This window comes from Plectropomus leopardus, chromosome 13 (assembly GCF_008729295.1).
Source record: "Plectropomus leopardus isolate mb chromosome 13, YSFRI_Pleo_2.0, whole genome shotgun sequence".
NCBI lineage: Eukaryota > Metazoa > Chordata > Actinopteri > Perciformes > Serranidae > Plectropomus > Plectropomus leopardus.
The window spans coordinates 1,417,409-1,433,256 of NC_056475.1; the positions used below are offsets into that span (position 1 = coordinate 1,417,409).

At 38.4% G+C, this 15,848-nt stretch overlaps 1 protein-coding gene across 1 annotated transcript in view; it reads left to right on the forward strand.

The window, feature by feature from the left end:
• The window catches only part of LOC121952416 (peripheral-type benzodiazepine receptor-associated protein 1), a 96,166-nt gene that overhangs the window by 47,587 nt on the left and 32,731 nt on the right, over window positions 1–15,848 (forward strand). The window contains 6 exon segments of the mRNA XM_042499085.1: window positions 6,284–6,451; window positions 11,974–12,057; window positions 12,176–12,265; window positions 13,661–13,783; window positions 13,875–13,979; window positions 14,162–14,212. Of these exon segments, the coding sequence (XP_042355019.1) occupies window positions 6,284–6,451; window positions 11,974–12,057; window positions 12,176–12,265; window positions 13,661–13,783; window positions 13,875–13,979; window positions 14,162–14,212 (621 nt within the window).

Sequence of the window (15,848 nt, forward strand, 5' to 3'; positions counted from 1 at the left end):
AAACACCGTCAGTATGCAGAAGATTATGTTTTAATGTTTTAATTTACGTCCTTGAAGTTGCAACCCTCAAATTTGAAAGTGTTTTTCAGTTAAAATGTTGTTTAGTAAATCAGACACTGATGTCGCGGCGCTGTGTTGTACCTCTGTTTTCTTTTTCTACCAAAAATGTTTTGCGCTCGTCAGGGATGATCGGCCGAAAAAATATTTCAAAGGTTTACGTTACAGAAAGAAGTTTGAGAATCACTGATTTAAAAGATGCTGACTGTATGTCTGTAGATTTAAATGATACCGATGAGAATCAGCTTTTCTCTGTGAAATCAAGCTGTTCTGTCAGAAGGCGGATTTTCATTAACCCTCAAATTACACAAATTGAAATTGCAGATATAAAATAAGCCTAATGGAAACACGTCAATTTCTAAAAAACTCCAATTTATTGCAAGTTTTTAAGCTCTTGGTCACATGATGCTGTGTCTGAGTGCTCGTCAGTAGGAACTGGCTCCCTCATGATGCAGCAGGAGTTACAAGAGCTGTTATTGCATCACATAACTCGGAGAAAGTTTTGAATCCATAATTCCTCTGTGAAATCTCCCAGAAAGCCCTCATATGTGAGCGCTCCCACGTATAAGGGGCTCGCCTTTCCATCACGGCTCCATAACACGCCTACGTGGCCTTGGATTGAAATAATGACGGCTAATTTGGTGGCTGCAATAGAAATAAAGCTGCTAATGTTTTGAACATCCATCGCCATGGTTACTGGGATGTTATCACCTGAGAAGTCGCAGAACATCAGTGGAAACACAGTCATCTCACAATTGTGTTTTATCAATATTTCAAAAATATTGCTCACGTTTTGCACAAATCTGTAATGGAAAGCCGCATAATGAGAATCAGTTTCTCTCTAAAATGAAGCTTTTCTGTCTCTGACGGTGTTGCAGTATTAAATAATATGTGTGTCCCATTAAAGTCTTATCAAGTTTCAGTTTCTTCACACAGTGGACTAAAACTCTCTCCAAAGCTGCGTCCTCTCTAGAATACATCTCCTCCAACGTGATAGATAGTTCAGGTGATATGAGCGAAATCTGAAGTGTCAGGGTTTTTTTCCATAAAAAACTTTGAACATTTTCAGAAATGGAGCCATCAAAAAATACAGTCTTAATGTTTACATGATGTGAGAAAAAGTCAAACTATTGTGTTAGTCCGTCTAAAATATGACTTTTAAAATACATGTTAACATGTTCGTCTGACTGAAATCAAGGTGAATTTCTCAAAGTTGGACTGACTCATCCAGATAATGCGGTTGGAGGTCGATTTACTTTTCATGTACACACCTTAAGTCGGACTTAAACGTCCAATAGCAGCTAGCTGAAAGGGGCGTATCTCCAAAGTATGTGTCAAACACAAAGATTTACTTGTTAAAAGTGGACGATCTTTAATAGCCGATGTATTCACGCAGGGCTGGTAGAAGTCGTCCAGAGCAAAAACTCTCCATTTCCACTGAGCAGTGTGCTCTGTGTTATCACAGACCCTTTTATGGCCGACGTCATGATATCAGCTGGAGGCAAAAGAAAGGAAAAATAAAGGGAAACAGGTCTTTTAATACATCCACAACAAACACTGATCATCTATTTATATATATTATAGATATATATATCTATGTATTTACACCTATCCGCTTCTTTTTCTTCGTCCACTTAAACGAGAAAATGATGGTTCAATGCCAAAAAATGGAAAAAACTGGACGAAGGTGATCATCAAAACCATAGACCTTCTTTATATAATACATTTTTCTTCTTGCATGCTTTTTGTATTCTTTGGTCAGCTACGTTTTTTGGCAAATTTCTGCTTCCCTACTTGGTTTATTTGCAGACAGTTTTTTTTTCATGAAGAGCTGTTGTTATGGACAAAAATGTCTCATAAGCTTCATCAGCATTTAAGTCCTCTTTAAAAGACTTCATTTTAACCTGTGTTTTGTATCGTATTTGGCTGCTAGTATTAGTGTCTTTGTAGGTCCTGATGAGGCTCTGACTTACAGTTGTGTAATTTATAATTAGTCCACTTAATATTCAGTAACATTAGTTAATATAGTCTGTGGTTGTATCGTGTTCATGTGGGTTAACCAAGTCATTGAAATCCAAACAGACAAAGACAATTTTCTTGGCCTTAACGACATCGTACATCTCAGATTTTTCTATCAGCTAAGTTTGAATATCCGGCCATTCCACTTTAGGCAATCCTGCCAAATCATTGATAATGTAAGACTGACTGTGTTCATGCATATGGTATACATTTGGCAAGATTGCGTATTTTTGTTTAATCAGTGAATTTGCAGCTCAGCTCCTACAATAAGTCTAAAATACACTGTGGAAACTAAATAGTTACATTCAGACTGTTCAGGTCCAAAAATGCTCCATTGAAACCCATTCAAACTGACATTTTTGATCCCACAGCCATCAGAGCAGAAAAACAGGACTTGTATTATTTTGCGGTGTCATTCTGGGCTTTTGACTTGGAATTTGCAATATGCTCCCTCCACTGAAATGTTCTCAGAAACATATTTTTTTGCCCCGTTTTGCTGTAATGGCGAATGTTTGTCAACAGAGAAATGGCACCATACTGCTTTCTGCAGAGTGAAAACGGAGGCCAAAAAACTGAGATCAAACGGTAAAACTAAGCAGCGCCGATCAGATTTAAGCCAAGATTCTGTTACTGAGTTGCAGTGACAGAAGTCAGATATTTGAATCATCAGTCGGGGACCCCTCAGTTGACTAAGATTACTTGAAGGGGCGGGTGTTTTTTGTTTGATTTGTGGGGGTTTTGCTAGTCAGTATGCCTTGATGTTTTGGTCCCCAGATTTTGCTGCCGAGTGAGTGCTACTTACTGTCAGTACTCTTTTGAACAGAGAGCTGCAGGCAGCAGCACAGAGCAGGAGAGGAAGGGACTTTCTGCTGAGAAGAGGTGAATTTACAGCTCACAGCAGTTTCATACGCTACAATCTGGCTTTTGATTGATTTCTTGTAGAGCTGCCCCTCTGAAAGTCGAAGGCCTCTCAGTCGACTGACATTGCCGAGCGAGCAGTCATTTTTTTTTGTTTTTTGATTTTTTTTTTTTTTTTTGTGCAGCGTGCTTCTGGGGATGTTTTGGTCCCCAGATTTTGCTGCGGACTATTCTGTGATACACGGAAGAGCAGAGAGGAGAGACCTTCTGCTTAATAGTGGTGAATTTACAGCTCACAGCAACTTAATGCAATACAAGCCATGATTCAACGAGAACAGTCCTGCTAAAAACAGAAAGGTCTCTTGTTTGCATTTTTTTTTTAATTCACGTTTATATAATAACATTGTGGGAACGATCTTTGTGTTCACAGATCCGCAAAAACAGATTCGCACATTGCCAGTTTACACGGCGACAGGAGTGGCGTTTTCAAAAGATAACACTCAGGAACCCTGTTTCAAAAGTTTCAGGCCCTGAAACACTGTTGTCGTGTGAACGAATGGCCAAACTGCAACAGAAGTTTTCTTGCAAGAACCGCTGCCACGTAAACAGATCCAGTCTCTTGTTTTTGTCTGATATTTAGTGGCAGCAAAAAAATGTTGCCTTTTTGCAATCTGTTTTTAGCATCGTTAGTTTGCTTACTATATGACGTGAATGCAGCTGTCAAACTGAACATCCCATTCAAACTTTCAAACTTTGTATGGAAAACAGATCTTCAAATATTCGTATTGAACTACCAAATCTGATCAGGTTCAGGCTGCGTATTTCTCACCTCAAATGTTTTCAGAAACATGTTTTAGCTTTATGTTAAACTGTAACAGGAGATCTGGCCGCCATTGTGTCAAACAGACTGGGTGGCATTACATCACCTACCAGCGGGAGCATTCACTGGCCCGATGCATTCTGGTAGTTGTAGGTTTTCTACCTTTTGAGCAAAAGCAAGTGGCACAGTCCTTTTTCCCTGTTTTTTTTCTGGTCAAATAGCACCAACTTCAAAATTATTTGCATCTTTCTTCTGCACAGACGGCCTCGTTTTACGTGAGGATTCTCTTTGTATGTGTGAAGTCCGTCTTTAAGGCTGATTTATATTTGCACAGAGGCTCTTTGCAGGTGGCCCACGCTGGTTTGTTCTGTACAGCAGTGCGTCTGCGTCGCATCTGCATCAAATAAACTGATTAACCAAACCTGATGAATAATAAAACAAACTTGATGAGTAATGAAATAAACTCAGGGGGCTGGTCAGAGAAGCTTTAGGCACAACACGCGTGCATGGACAGAGACATACCAAAAACTGAAAGTAACAGTAGAATAAATCATCTTTAAATAGCACATTTAGATGTGCCTATCATTTTAATCTAAAGATCTACAATAGAATAGAATAGAAGTACTTTCTTAATCCCGTGAGAGAAATTGTTTCAGTACAGCAGCAAATAAGAGAGCAGCAACTGAATAAAATATTTGTTAAAAAGGCAAAATAATGCAAATATTTATACAAAGGAAGGCACTTAACATGGAATAAAATAACACTAATAATAAAGATATGTAAAAAGAACAAAACAAAAAGCAAAAAAGATTAAAAAGAGCAACAAAAAAGAAAAAATGCGCAAATAAGTGTGCAAAAAGTGAGGATGGATGTGCAAACATAGTAATGTGCAGAATTGAGAGCAGATGTGCAGCAGAGACGATGGTCAGTGAAGTCTTGTCCTTTCAGTATCTTAACATTGAGACGCCCTGCAGCCGCCTCACACGTCTGCATGCAGACAGTGAAGGACTCTGAAAGTACCTAAACGTGGATGAATCGCACGTGCATTTTACATAATTAAATAGTATAAAATAATTTTTATACGACAATCGCTCTGCAATTCCACCTGCAAAAGACAAGCGCAGTGTGTAAAGTGAGCCTGGAGTCTGGAGCGATGAGGCACGCAGTGGCTCCCGGTGCAAAAGAAAGCCGAGTGTGAAGCTGCGATCCCCGTGCAGCACGTGGCAGAGCGCCTCTGATCCTGTTATTGGGTCATGGCTTTGGCTGCACTAGCACAGTTTGAGCATAAGTAGGTTTGCTCTAAAATTAGATACTGATTCCCGACTCTTAACCCTTAACCAATGTCAGTTTGTCCCCCACCTGGACCCGCGTCACACAAATCATAACATTTATGACCGTGAAGAAAAAGCTGCTGCTCTGGAGAGACGTTGAAGTCGTCGCAGCGAGCCTAATTAGGAAGAAGAGGCTTTGAGTTAATGTGTTTGAGTCGTGCTGCAGGCTGCAGGGATTCCCTCCTGGATTATTCTTTGATTGTAGTTGGACCACCAGGAAGGAGGCTTGCTGCTAATCCCTCCCTCACCGCGGGGGGTGTCATGTTAAGTGTGTCTAACAATCATCTCCTCAGTAGCTGGTTGTTTTTTTAAGATCAGAACTGGAGATTTTTACTATCATACCTTGGATGTTTAATAAAATTTAAAAATAAATAAATAAATAAATAAAAAATAAATAATAATTACTACTACTACTACTAATATTATAAGTAAATATACTAATACTACTACTAATAAATAAATAAAACAATTCAATATCATGGACTTTTCAAGATTACCTCTTTATTTCTCTTGTGTGTGTGGTTTTTTTTTGTGTGGTTTATGGAAGAACACAATTCATTTATTCAAACCTTTATTAAAAATTTGGAAAATCTATTGAGGGAGACCCTCTTTTTAAGAAAAAAACAGGAGCTTTTTACTACAACATCCTGGACCTTTAATAAAAAGTCAAAAAAATAAAACTAAATACATCATTATTATTATTATTAATAATAATAATAATAATAATAATAATAGTAATAATAAATCAATAAACTAAAAATGTAAAATGGACTTTTCTAGATGACCTCTTAATTTCTGAGCACATTGGCAGACTGATGCACGCTGTCATAACATGCAGACTTGTGTCTCCTTGGTGCTTTACAGAGGAACACAATTCATTTATTCAAACCTTTATTTAAACTCGGGAAACCAGTTGAGTGAGACCTTTATTTTCAGAGATGCCGAGCATAAACAAAGACATTAAAAACAACCAATAACTAAACAAATAATCAAGATGCAAACCAGTTTTCATGTCATTTTCTTGTAACTTTTTTAAAAAATGTATTGATAAATTTGATTCTTTTTGGTAATTTCTTGTTTATCATCTTTAATATTGTCAGTTGCTTGTGCAGCGTTTCGATTTGTCTGAAAGGTTTATTATAAATGAAGTTTGATTATACGAAGTGACTGACGGAGTGATTGTGCTGCTCCCCGGCAGGTTGGAGGAGAGACCCCGTGTGTGGGATTAGATGAAGCTCCATCCAGGTGTGAGAAGACTCCCGGAGAGGAGGAGGAGTCGGGGCCGCGAGTAACGCCCCAACCGGGCCTTAGCCCGACCCCCTCCCATCAGGAGGAGCGCACAGAGGAGCAGCACCTACAGTTTCTGGTGAGGAGATCTGCCGCCACACTCTGCTGATGCTTCACAGTGACGTGCACACCAGTATTACACTATTAATATGAATATGACAATATTCTAAACTTACTGAGGTCATATAAACAGCTCATTTCATTTAAATATTACAAATTAGGCCTTCCTCCCAATTTAGCATTTTCTGATGAAGACATATGGGATATGCCGTGGAACACCAAAATATAAAAGCTTACATGTTGTCCCTTTTTTCAACCCCCTAACCCCCGCCAAAGCAACTGAAAAACAAATTATATAAAGCTAAAATGAAAGTATACATACATGTAGACATTTCAGACATACATAAGCAAACAGTAAAATAAATCAAAATGTAAAAATTAATACTCACACGCACATATTCATACAAACAAGAAGATGTACACAGTCACAGATGCCTTCGTTATGTGCTTTAAATACCGATCACTTTTGAGTTTTAGTGTGTTCATGTATTTTAGAAATGGTTGCCATGTTGAGCCACCCAACGTACACTTTATGTCCTTTAACTATTGTAAAAAAGTTCTCCAGCACGCTGGACGTGAGCGGGAGACGCCTCCTGCTTCCGCTTCATAAGTACAATGCATCGAACGTTTAAGGAGGCAAACGCGAAAGCGTTTAAATATAGTCTGAGGAGGAGTGTGTCCTCTGGTGTCGCTCTCAAAATAGCAACTAGCGGAACAGTTTGACACCAAAAATGTGTCTTTGCTAGTTTTTCTTTGGATCGATGAAGGCGATGCAGCACCTTGAATTGTAGGAGTCCATCGACTGAGGTTTTTTTTTGTTGTTGTTGTTGTGACACACGGCTGTTGTTATGGTCGGCTCTGTGCGTTGTCATGGATACTCTGTACACAAACCAGCTCACCAGCAGTTTGCAAGGCTGCAGAAAAGCCTCATTTCCAGACAGAAAACGAAACACAACTGCCTTTAAACAAGGCCTGTCAAATGCCAGTGAACCTGGGAGCTCACTGCATCGCCAAGTGGGAGCAATTTTAAGACTGTTTAGGGACCCCGATATGCAGAAATACTAAAATACAATATAAACATAAAGTGGGTGTGTCTGTAAAGGGGAGACTTGTGGATACCCACAGAACCCATTTTTATTTAGAAATCTGAGGTCAGAGGTCAAGGTCTTCTAATTTCATATGATACCAGTATCGTCAGCCCGATACAACCTGCCAAAGACGATATTTACTTGACTTTTATCTTTATAATAATAATCGTTAATAACATCATAGTTTAACATACGAAGAAATGGTGTTCAAATGTAGCTACAATGTTTTTATCTTTGGTCATTTAAAAGACTCAAGCAGCGACACTCCACCTGATTTACTTGGGGGCCACTTCTGCAAATGACAGGGGCCAGGGGCCAGGGGCCAGTCACAGCAGCCCAATCCCTAGTGTAGGATTTTAGGACATTTCTCTGATTTTTAGGTAAACTGTAGGAGGTTAATTTTGTTGATTTATTATTATATATTGATTTATTTTAGGGATAATGGGAATTATGACGTCATACCGATAATTCCGGCCTGCATGTTGTGCAGCACTGACTGCACTGACTGCATGTTGTGCAGCACTGACTGCATGTTGTGCAGCACTGACTGCATGTTGTGCAGCAGTGACTGCATGTTGTGCAGCACTGACTGCATGTTGTGCAGCACTGACTGCATGTTGTGCAGCACTGACTGCATGTTGTGCAGCACTGACTGCATGTTGTGCAGCACTGACTGCATGTTGTGCAGCACTGACTGCATGTTGTGATCCACTTTCCATGTGAAACTAAAGCTCTGATTCAGTGCTGTGACCGAGCTGAAGGGAAAAACTACGGTCAGATTTGTTATGTAATGCCGGGATTATTTTGATCTCGTCCCTTGGAAACAGAAGAGAGGCACATTGCCCTCGCTGCTTCTACAAGTGGGTCTCATTTTCCCTCTCTACGCAGAGAAGTGGTTTCGCTGTAGCATCAGTATCATGGAGACGAGTAACGTGTGTTGTTTGAATGTAAAAATACGAGTGTAGTGAATTATAGAGAAAAGTATTATGTCAGCTGCCTGTCTGTGTTTAAATTCATTCTGTTACTGCAATCACATTAGCCAAAAATAATCTGTAAATTAGGTGCTTTTTTTAAAGAATGTCCTGCCCTTGTATGAGTAATATTTGTTATTAATCAACCAATCAACCAATCTGTATAGCACTTTTCATACAGATGAACAGAAAGTCCTTTATATAAACCAAAAATCCACCCCCCAAAACACACACACAAGCACACAAGCATGTAAATAAAAAAAAAACACACCAAAAAATTGTATTCATTAAAACCGGGAAAAAAAGTACAAAAAAAAAAAGGAAGCAGATAAATACATTGATAAATAACATAAAAATAGCAATAATTAAATATAAATAAAAACAATAAGTAAAATAATTAATAAATATGTAAAAAAAAAAAAAAATAAATAAATAAAATGATAAAGGAAAGAGAGAGTTCAGTTATAGTTAAAGTTAACGCAGTATTTGCAGTGTCTCCTCAGCCGCTCGTGATTTGTCTCACGCAGTGATTTTCCGATTCCTGCAGATGTTTTTGCCGATGTTTTCCGAAAAAGTGATGTGCTGCTTTTGAATTCTCCAAAATGCGTCTGCACGCACTCATCTCTCTCATTTTACTAAAGTCCCAATGAAATCAGCATAATTATGAAGGAACGAGAAAATGCGTGATTAGAGTGAGTCAGCGCTCTGCTGTGCATCATTACATTCAGATTTAAACCGTCACAGTCCGGCTGCACAAAGAGAAACTTTATTTACTTTACTTTCATCTTTATGATAATAATCTTTTATAACTTCATAGTTTAACAGACAAAAAAATGGTGTTCAAATGTAGCTTCAATGTTTTTATCTTTGGTCATTTAAAAGAGTCAGAGCAGCGACACTCCACCTGATTTACTTGGGGGCCACTTTTGCAAATGACAGGAGGCCAGGGGCCAGGGGCCAGGGTCCAGAGGCCAGGGGCCAGGGGCCAGGGGCCAGGGTCCAGTCACAGCAGCCCCATCACTACTGTAGGATTTTAGGACATTTCTCAGATTTTAAGGTAAAAGGTAGAAGGTTGATTTCTTTGATTTATTATTATTTATTGATTTATTTTAGGGATGCACGATAATTATCTGAACGATGATAACGGACATATGGTAACGGACTTATGACATCATACTGATAATTTTGATAGTAACATTTTTGGCCGATAAATAGAACCGATAATAATAAGCATAAGTTGCTTTGATTTGGCCCGTGTTGCCATGGTTTCGCTCCTCCAGTCCTACACACTCTGCATGATGCTGCGTGTCAAACTGCTGCTGCGAGATCAGTCCACAACATGTCATCAGTCAGCAGCAGGGTTTAACCCTTTGTTTCTTTCTCTTTTTTAACTCTTTCTCCGCCATTGACGAGATTTTCAGTCAGTCAGTGTTTTCACTGTAGTGTAGGGGACACTGTTACGGATGTTACGCAATAAAACAACATTTCCACGTCCAAAAACAAACGAACAAGACGATCTAAGGTCCCAGGGGGACGGGGGAGAGGACTACTAACGTGCCGACTCTATCTATGTAGCGGCTTAGGACTTTTAGAATGTACTCTGGGATTTTAAGACATTTCCAAGATTTTTGGACATTTCTTGGATCTTAGGGACATTTCTTGGATTTTAGGATGTCCCTATGCTTTTTGGACATTTCTGGGACTTCAGGACTTTTCTAGGATTTTGGGGGATTTCTGGGGATTTAGGATGTTTTAGGATCTTAGGAGATTTCTTGGATTTTAGCACATTGCTAAGGTTTTAGGATTTTTTTAGGATTCTATGACATTTCTAGGATTTCAGGATGTTCCTTGAGGTTTATGACATTTCAAGACCTATAGGACATTTCTAGGATTTTAGGACGTCTGTTGGGGGTGTGGGGGTCCTCCACTGGCTCTTTTTTTGATCAACAAGCTCTGTTTTGATGCTGTTTTATGCTCTCTGACACCTTAAATATACCAAAAGGACAAAAACGATTCCCAGTGTGAATGACTCACTGACATGGACACTGTCAGTCATGATGGAGTCATCGGGAAAAGTGGGATCTTAGATCATGTTAGATCATTGCAGGAGTCACGCAGGTGATATTTTAAGTCATGTTAGCGACTCAAACTGACACATCTCAGCAGCTGTGGATGAAGATGCAAACATGCTAAATAATCACTGAGAGGTTAAAGGTTAAATAAAGATCTGAAACATAAAAGTTGGTAAGTTCAGTAAGAAGTGCTGATTGTGAAACAGCTGACGGTAAAATTAGGTCCCATCAGCGCCGCTGTCGTGGTGATTCAGCTCCTCCCGATCTGACTGTAAAACATTCGCGCTCGATTCACATTATTGAAGCGACTCAGACCACAGATTGCAGTTTAATTATGGTTATTGTCTTGCTGTTTCTCCTCCAGTCAGCTGCTGGTGGTCCCAAATTAGCCCGTCTGTTGTGTAGCTTCCCCCCACACGCTCGCAGCCGTGATCGCGGTCCTGCAGCTGAAATAAGCTGATTTCTCCGATGCTGCTCCTGCATGTAAGCTGCATTTAGAATAATTAAAGGATGCTAAGCTTTGCAATACCTCATTGCTGTCCTGTCAGAGGTCAGTATGGAGACTAAAGCCAGCGTATCCTGCAGAGCAAAATGTAAAGGCAAATCTTTCGTCCTTATCACACATACTTTTCATGGTTTTACCCGTTATTTCACATGTATTTCAAGCTTTAAACTCGGCACATATTGGTGCAATTTCTGTCAAAAACACATGAAAAATGACAGTGAGCAACTGTGTCTGTTTTAACTTTCTTTTTCTTTTTTGGTTTGTTTTCTTCTGATTTGTGTTATTTTTTTTTACTAATTTTCAGGTAATTTTTTTGTAATTTTTCAGGGAAAAAAGAAAGAAAAAGTGAAGAAAAATCATTGATATGATAACAAAATATTGTTACAAAATTATTAGAATTTTAAGCACCTTTTCCAAGTCTTGGTTGCCTTGTTTGTTTGTTTGTTTGTTCCATTTTATTTATTTTTTAAACTTTTTTTATTTTTCTTTTTGTTCACTTTCTTCTGTTTTGTTTTGTTTTTTTTTTTTTACTTATTTTCAGGTAATTTTCTTGTCCTTTTTTGTATTTTCTTGCTAATTTTTAATTAATTTTTAATCATAATTATACATTTAAAATAATGTTACAGATTTATTTTAATTCTTAAACACTTTTCAAAGTTTTGGTTCCCTTGTTTGTTTTTTCTTTTTTTTTTTTACTCATTTTTAAGGTAATTTCCTTGTATTTTTTTGTCATTTCTTGCTGATTTTTGGGTCATTTCTTCTTTCATTGCTCACTGCCTTCCTCCCATGTTTTTAAAAGAAATCGGGACAATTGTCAGAGGTCAGCTGAGGTCATTTGCTGCAAAATCTAAACTCATGATTCAGTGTTTTGTTGTTTTTTTTTTGTTTTTTTTCTGTCACTTCAGGAAAGCGAGCTGAGCAAGAAGAGAAAAGAATGTGAAAACCTTGAGCATGAAGTAAAGAAGCGACAGAAGAGATGTCTGGATTTGGTAAGCAGTGTTTCCTTCTCCTCACTGGCTCTCTGGACGAGCTCCAGGCCGGTTTTAGCATCGTCGTAGGATGACTTCCTCGGCTTTATCTGAACTCCGTGCTGTGGTTTGGTGACAGGAGAGCCAGCTTGAGGATGAGCGAGGCAAAAATGAGCAACTAAAGGAGGAGGCAGATCTCCTCAGGAGGAAGGCACAGCTGCTCGACCAGGTCAGTGTCTCCCCAAAACTTGTTTAAATTGTTGTTTTTTTCGTATGAAGTTGCTCCTGATATTTCACTCACCAACTTAAAAGGCAGGTTCTGTATTTTTCAGCACGGACCCTGTTGTTTTTTGTGTCTAAGTGAACAACAAAGTTTTAAATTTAACAGTAAGAGCTCTAGATTGTAACCACCTGAGGCCTGTTTGTGTTAATGTTCTGTATGTTCACTAAAAGTGTTTGTTTTTGTCACTGACGGGCTCATATTGTTGTTATAAATGACATTATGAATGGATCCCTACAGAGAAAAAGCTTTTTATTAAAGAGTAACATCCTTTTTGTTTAAACAGAAACAGCCCCAAAATCGCCATTGCCAAACCTTCCAGATTCCATTTAAAAAAGCCATTAAAGCCCCCCAAAAAATCCTAAAAACAAAAAATCACCAAAATTTTTCTTCAAAAATGTTCAAAAAATTAAAAATAATTTTTTTAAAAAATGGCCAAAAGTCTTAAATACGTTTTGGAGGCATGATTCTTTAAAAATCAGTGGTAAAATAAACGCAGAATACAGCCCTTTAAAGCCAAAATAAAAAACTTCAGTTCCTCCACAGTGCTTAAAAAATTATTTGACATTTGACAGGCTTTTTGCACCACTCTCTCCCCTCTCATAAATAACCAACAGTCCTTAAATAATATTTATATAATCAGTTATAATTCCATTTTGAAGTCGTATTTTTTAAAATAACACATATTTTTAACAGTTTTTATATCATTAAAGTTTATATATCATAATAATGAAAATCCCCAAACCTACCAGACTCCATTTGAATAAATGCCATTAAAGCCTTAAAAAATCGCCAAAATTTTAATAAAAATAATCAAACACATTTTTTCTTAAAAAGGTCAAAAAATAAAAAATATTTTTTTAAAAAATAGCCAAAAGTCTTTAAAGACGTTTTGAAAGCATGATTCTTTAAAAATCAGTGGTAAAATAAACACAAAATACAACCCTTTAAAGCCAAAATAAAAAAAACCCAACATATTTATATATTTAAAATTATTTGTCATGCCTCCTGCTTTTTGCACCACTCTCTCGCCTCACATAAATAACAAACAGTCCTTAAATTATTTTTAAATAGTCAGTTATAATTCTGTTGTGAAGCCGTATTTTTTTAAAATAATATACATTTTAAAAAGTGATTTTATAGTAATGAATAAGACCCAATAAGGAGTATCGATGCTCGTGTCAGAAAATGCATGGTCTTGAAAAAGTCCTGGAAAGTTATTGGTAAAACTGTGTATGAACCGTGCGTACAGCTCTGCAGTCTCACAGAGCTGCTGCTCAATAAAACCTGAAGAAATGACGAGTAAAAACGTGGAAACTCTGCTCTCCGGCATTTGTTTGTCAGACTCGGGCTGAGAATGAGGAGCTGAGGGAAGATCTCTCTGAAGTGACCGCTCAACACAATTCAGTTCTCGAGGAGAACCAGAGACTCCGTGCCAAACTGGAGAACCTAGAGCAGGTCCTAAAGGTACCGCTGGACTCAGATACTCTGCTGTATCATCCTCAGTTTCACTCAGGGCCAGAACATGATTAAAACATTTCTGTTTTTCCCCGTGCAGCATATGCGAGAGGTCGCCGAGCGAAGGCAGCAGCTGGAATTGGAACATGAGCAGGCACTGGCTATCCTTAAGTTCAAACAGGATGAAATCAAACGGTTACAGCGGGTAAGAACCCTTATTTTCAGACTCGTATCTCTTTCTGCTGAAATCAAACCTCCGAGCTGTTTTCAACCTAATTACGTCCAGCAGGAGGCAACGAAGCATCAAAGGGAGCTCGCTGTGTTGTGAGTTTTATGAGCATCGTGACTTTAATATCTTTCTTTTTTTTTTTTTTTTTTAATCCTCAGGCTCAGTTATACGCGAAGAGGGAGCATGAGGGAGTGGTTCAGATGCTGGAGGTGAGTCTGTGCTGCAGAAAAACACACGATTTCTCCACCGTGTACCGCAGTGATGCTCAGCTGGCTCTGCTTTGGGGCCGCAGACCCACACATGTTAGCAGGATTTTAGGACGTTTCTAGGACTTTAGGACTTTTTAGGATTATAGGTCATTTTTAGGATCTTAGGCATTTCTAGGATTTTAGGACATATTCAGGATTTAAGAACATTTTCAGGATTTGAGGATATTTCTACGATTCCCAGATTTAAAGATGATTTTCAGATTTTAGAATGTTTCTAGGTTTTTAGGAGGTATTTAGGATTTAAGGACATTTCCAGGATTCAAGGATGTTTCTATGATTGCCAGCTTTTAGGAGGATTTTTGGAATTTTAGAATGTTTCTAGGTTTTAGGACTTCTTGAGTTTTAGGATGTCTCTATGATTTTAGGGCATTTCTAGGATTTTAAGACGAGATTTAAAAATTTAAAAATGTTACTGGGATTTTAGGACATTGCAAGGACTTGAGGATGTTTTCACGATTCTCATATTTAAGGATGATTTTTAGATTTTTTTATGTTTCTATGATTTTGGACTTTCTAGGATTTTAGGACATTTCTAGGATTTTAGGTCATTTGTAGATTCCAGGACGTTTCTAGAGTATTTAGAGCATTAGGGGCTTAGCTAGGCCTCTGTCCTCCTCTGCCACTTTTTTTATAAACAGGCTCTTATTTTGATGCTGTTTTATGCACCTTATGGATACCAAAATTACAAAACCAGTTCCCAGTGTGAATCACTTCATTTTTATTGTGAATTAGAAGATTGTTGGGGGTCCACCTGGCACCCTATTGGGGGCCAGATTTGTCCTGCGGGCTGTAAGTTGAGTATCACTGATGTAGTGCTTTTATTACCAACAAGAATTTAGGCTGATTCCCAAACAAAAATCAAAACTCTGTTTTCACACAAGTGTTTTATTATCTAGACACCTAAAAAAATCACAAATCCAAAAGAGTATCAGTGTTAGTTTTGTCCTCCTGACGCAGCGTGGTCAAACATCACGATGAGCTCTTCGTTCTTATCAAACACCTGGCGGAGAAGCTGCTGCAGAAAACACACATTTCTGTCGCACTCACGGGTCTGAAAAACCGTTTGAACAGATGTCTTCTCTGCTGCTGTGACGTTTACGCTCGCTCTCAGTGAGCAAAATTCAAAATGAAGTCAGACGCTCGCTGACAGTTAAAGTCTCCATCTGTCTGATTGGCTGCTGATGCAAAAAAGACCCTCCAACAAAACCTCAAAAACTCCTCCACAGTTGTTGTCTGCTTTTCTCACATTGTGCATTTTGCTAAATGAAGTGTGTATTTTATTTTAGGAGTTGACTCAGCTTGTGTTGCAGAGGGAGCTGGTAGAGTATAGTTTGCTCCTGTTTTTTTGTTTTCTTTAAACTGCTTGTTTCCTTCCTCTCGCTTTGTTTCTGTCACTTTCTGTCGCTGTTTCACCTCGGAAGCATCACAGGAGAAAGTCTCTTTCCCTCTCAGCTGAAGTCGACACGCTGCCTTTTGCAGTCTGATAAAAACAGATGTTTTAAATCTATGTCGGTTGAAAAGGCAGAAGTTGGCTGCTGAGGGCAGAGACACATTCTGGTGATACGGGATTTTCCAG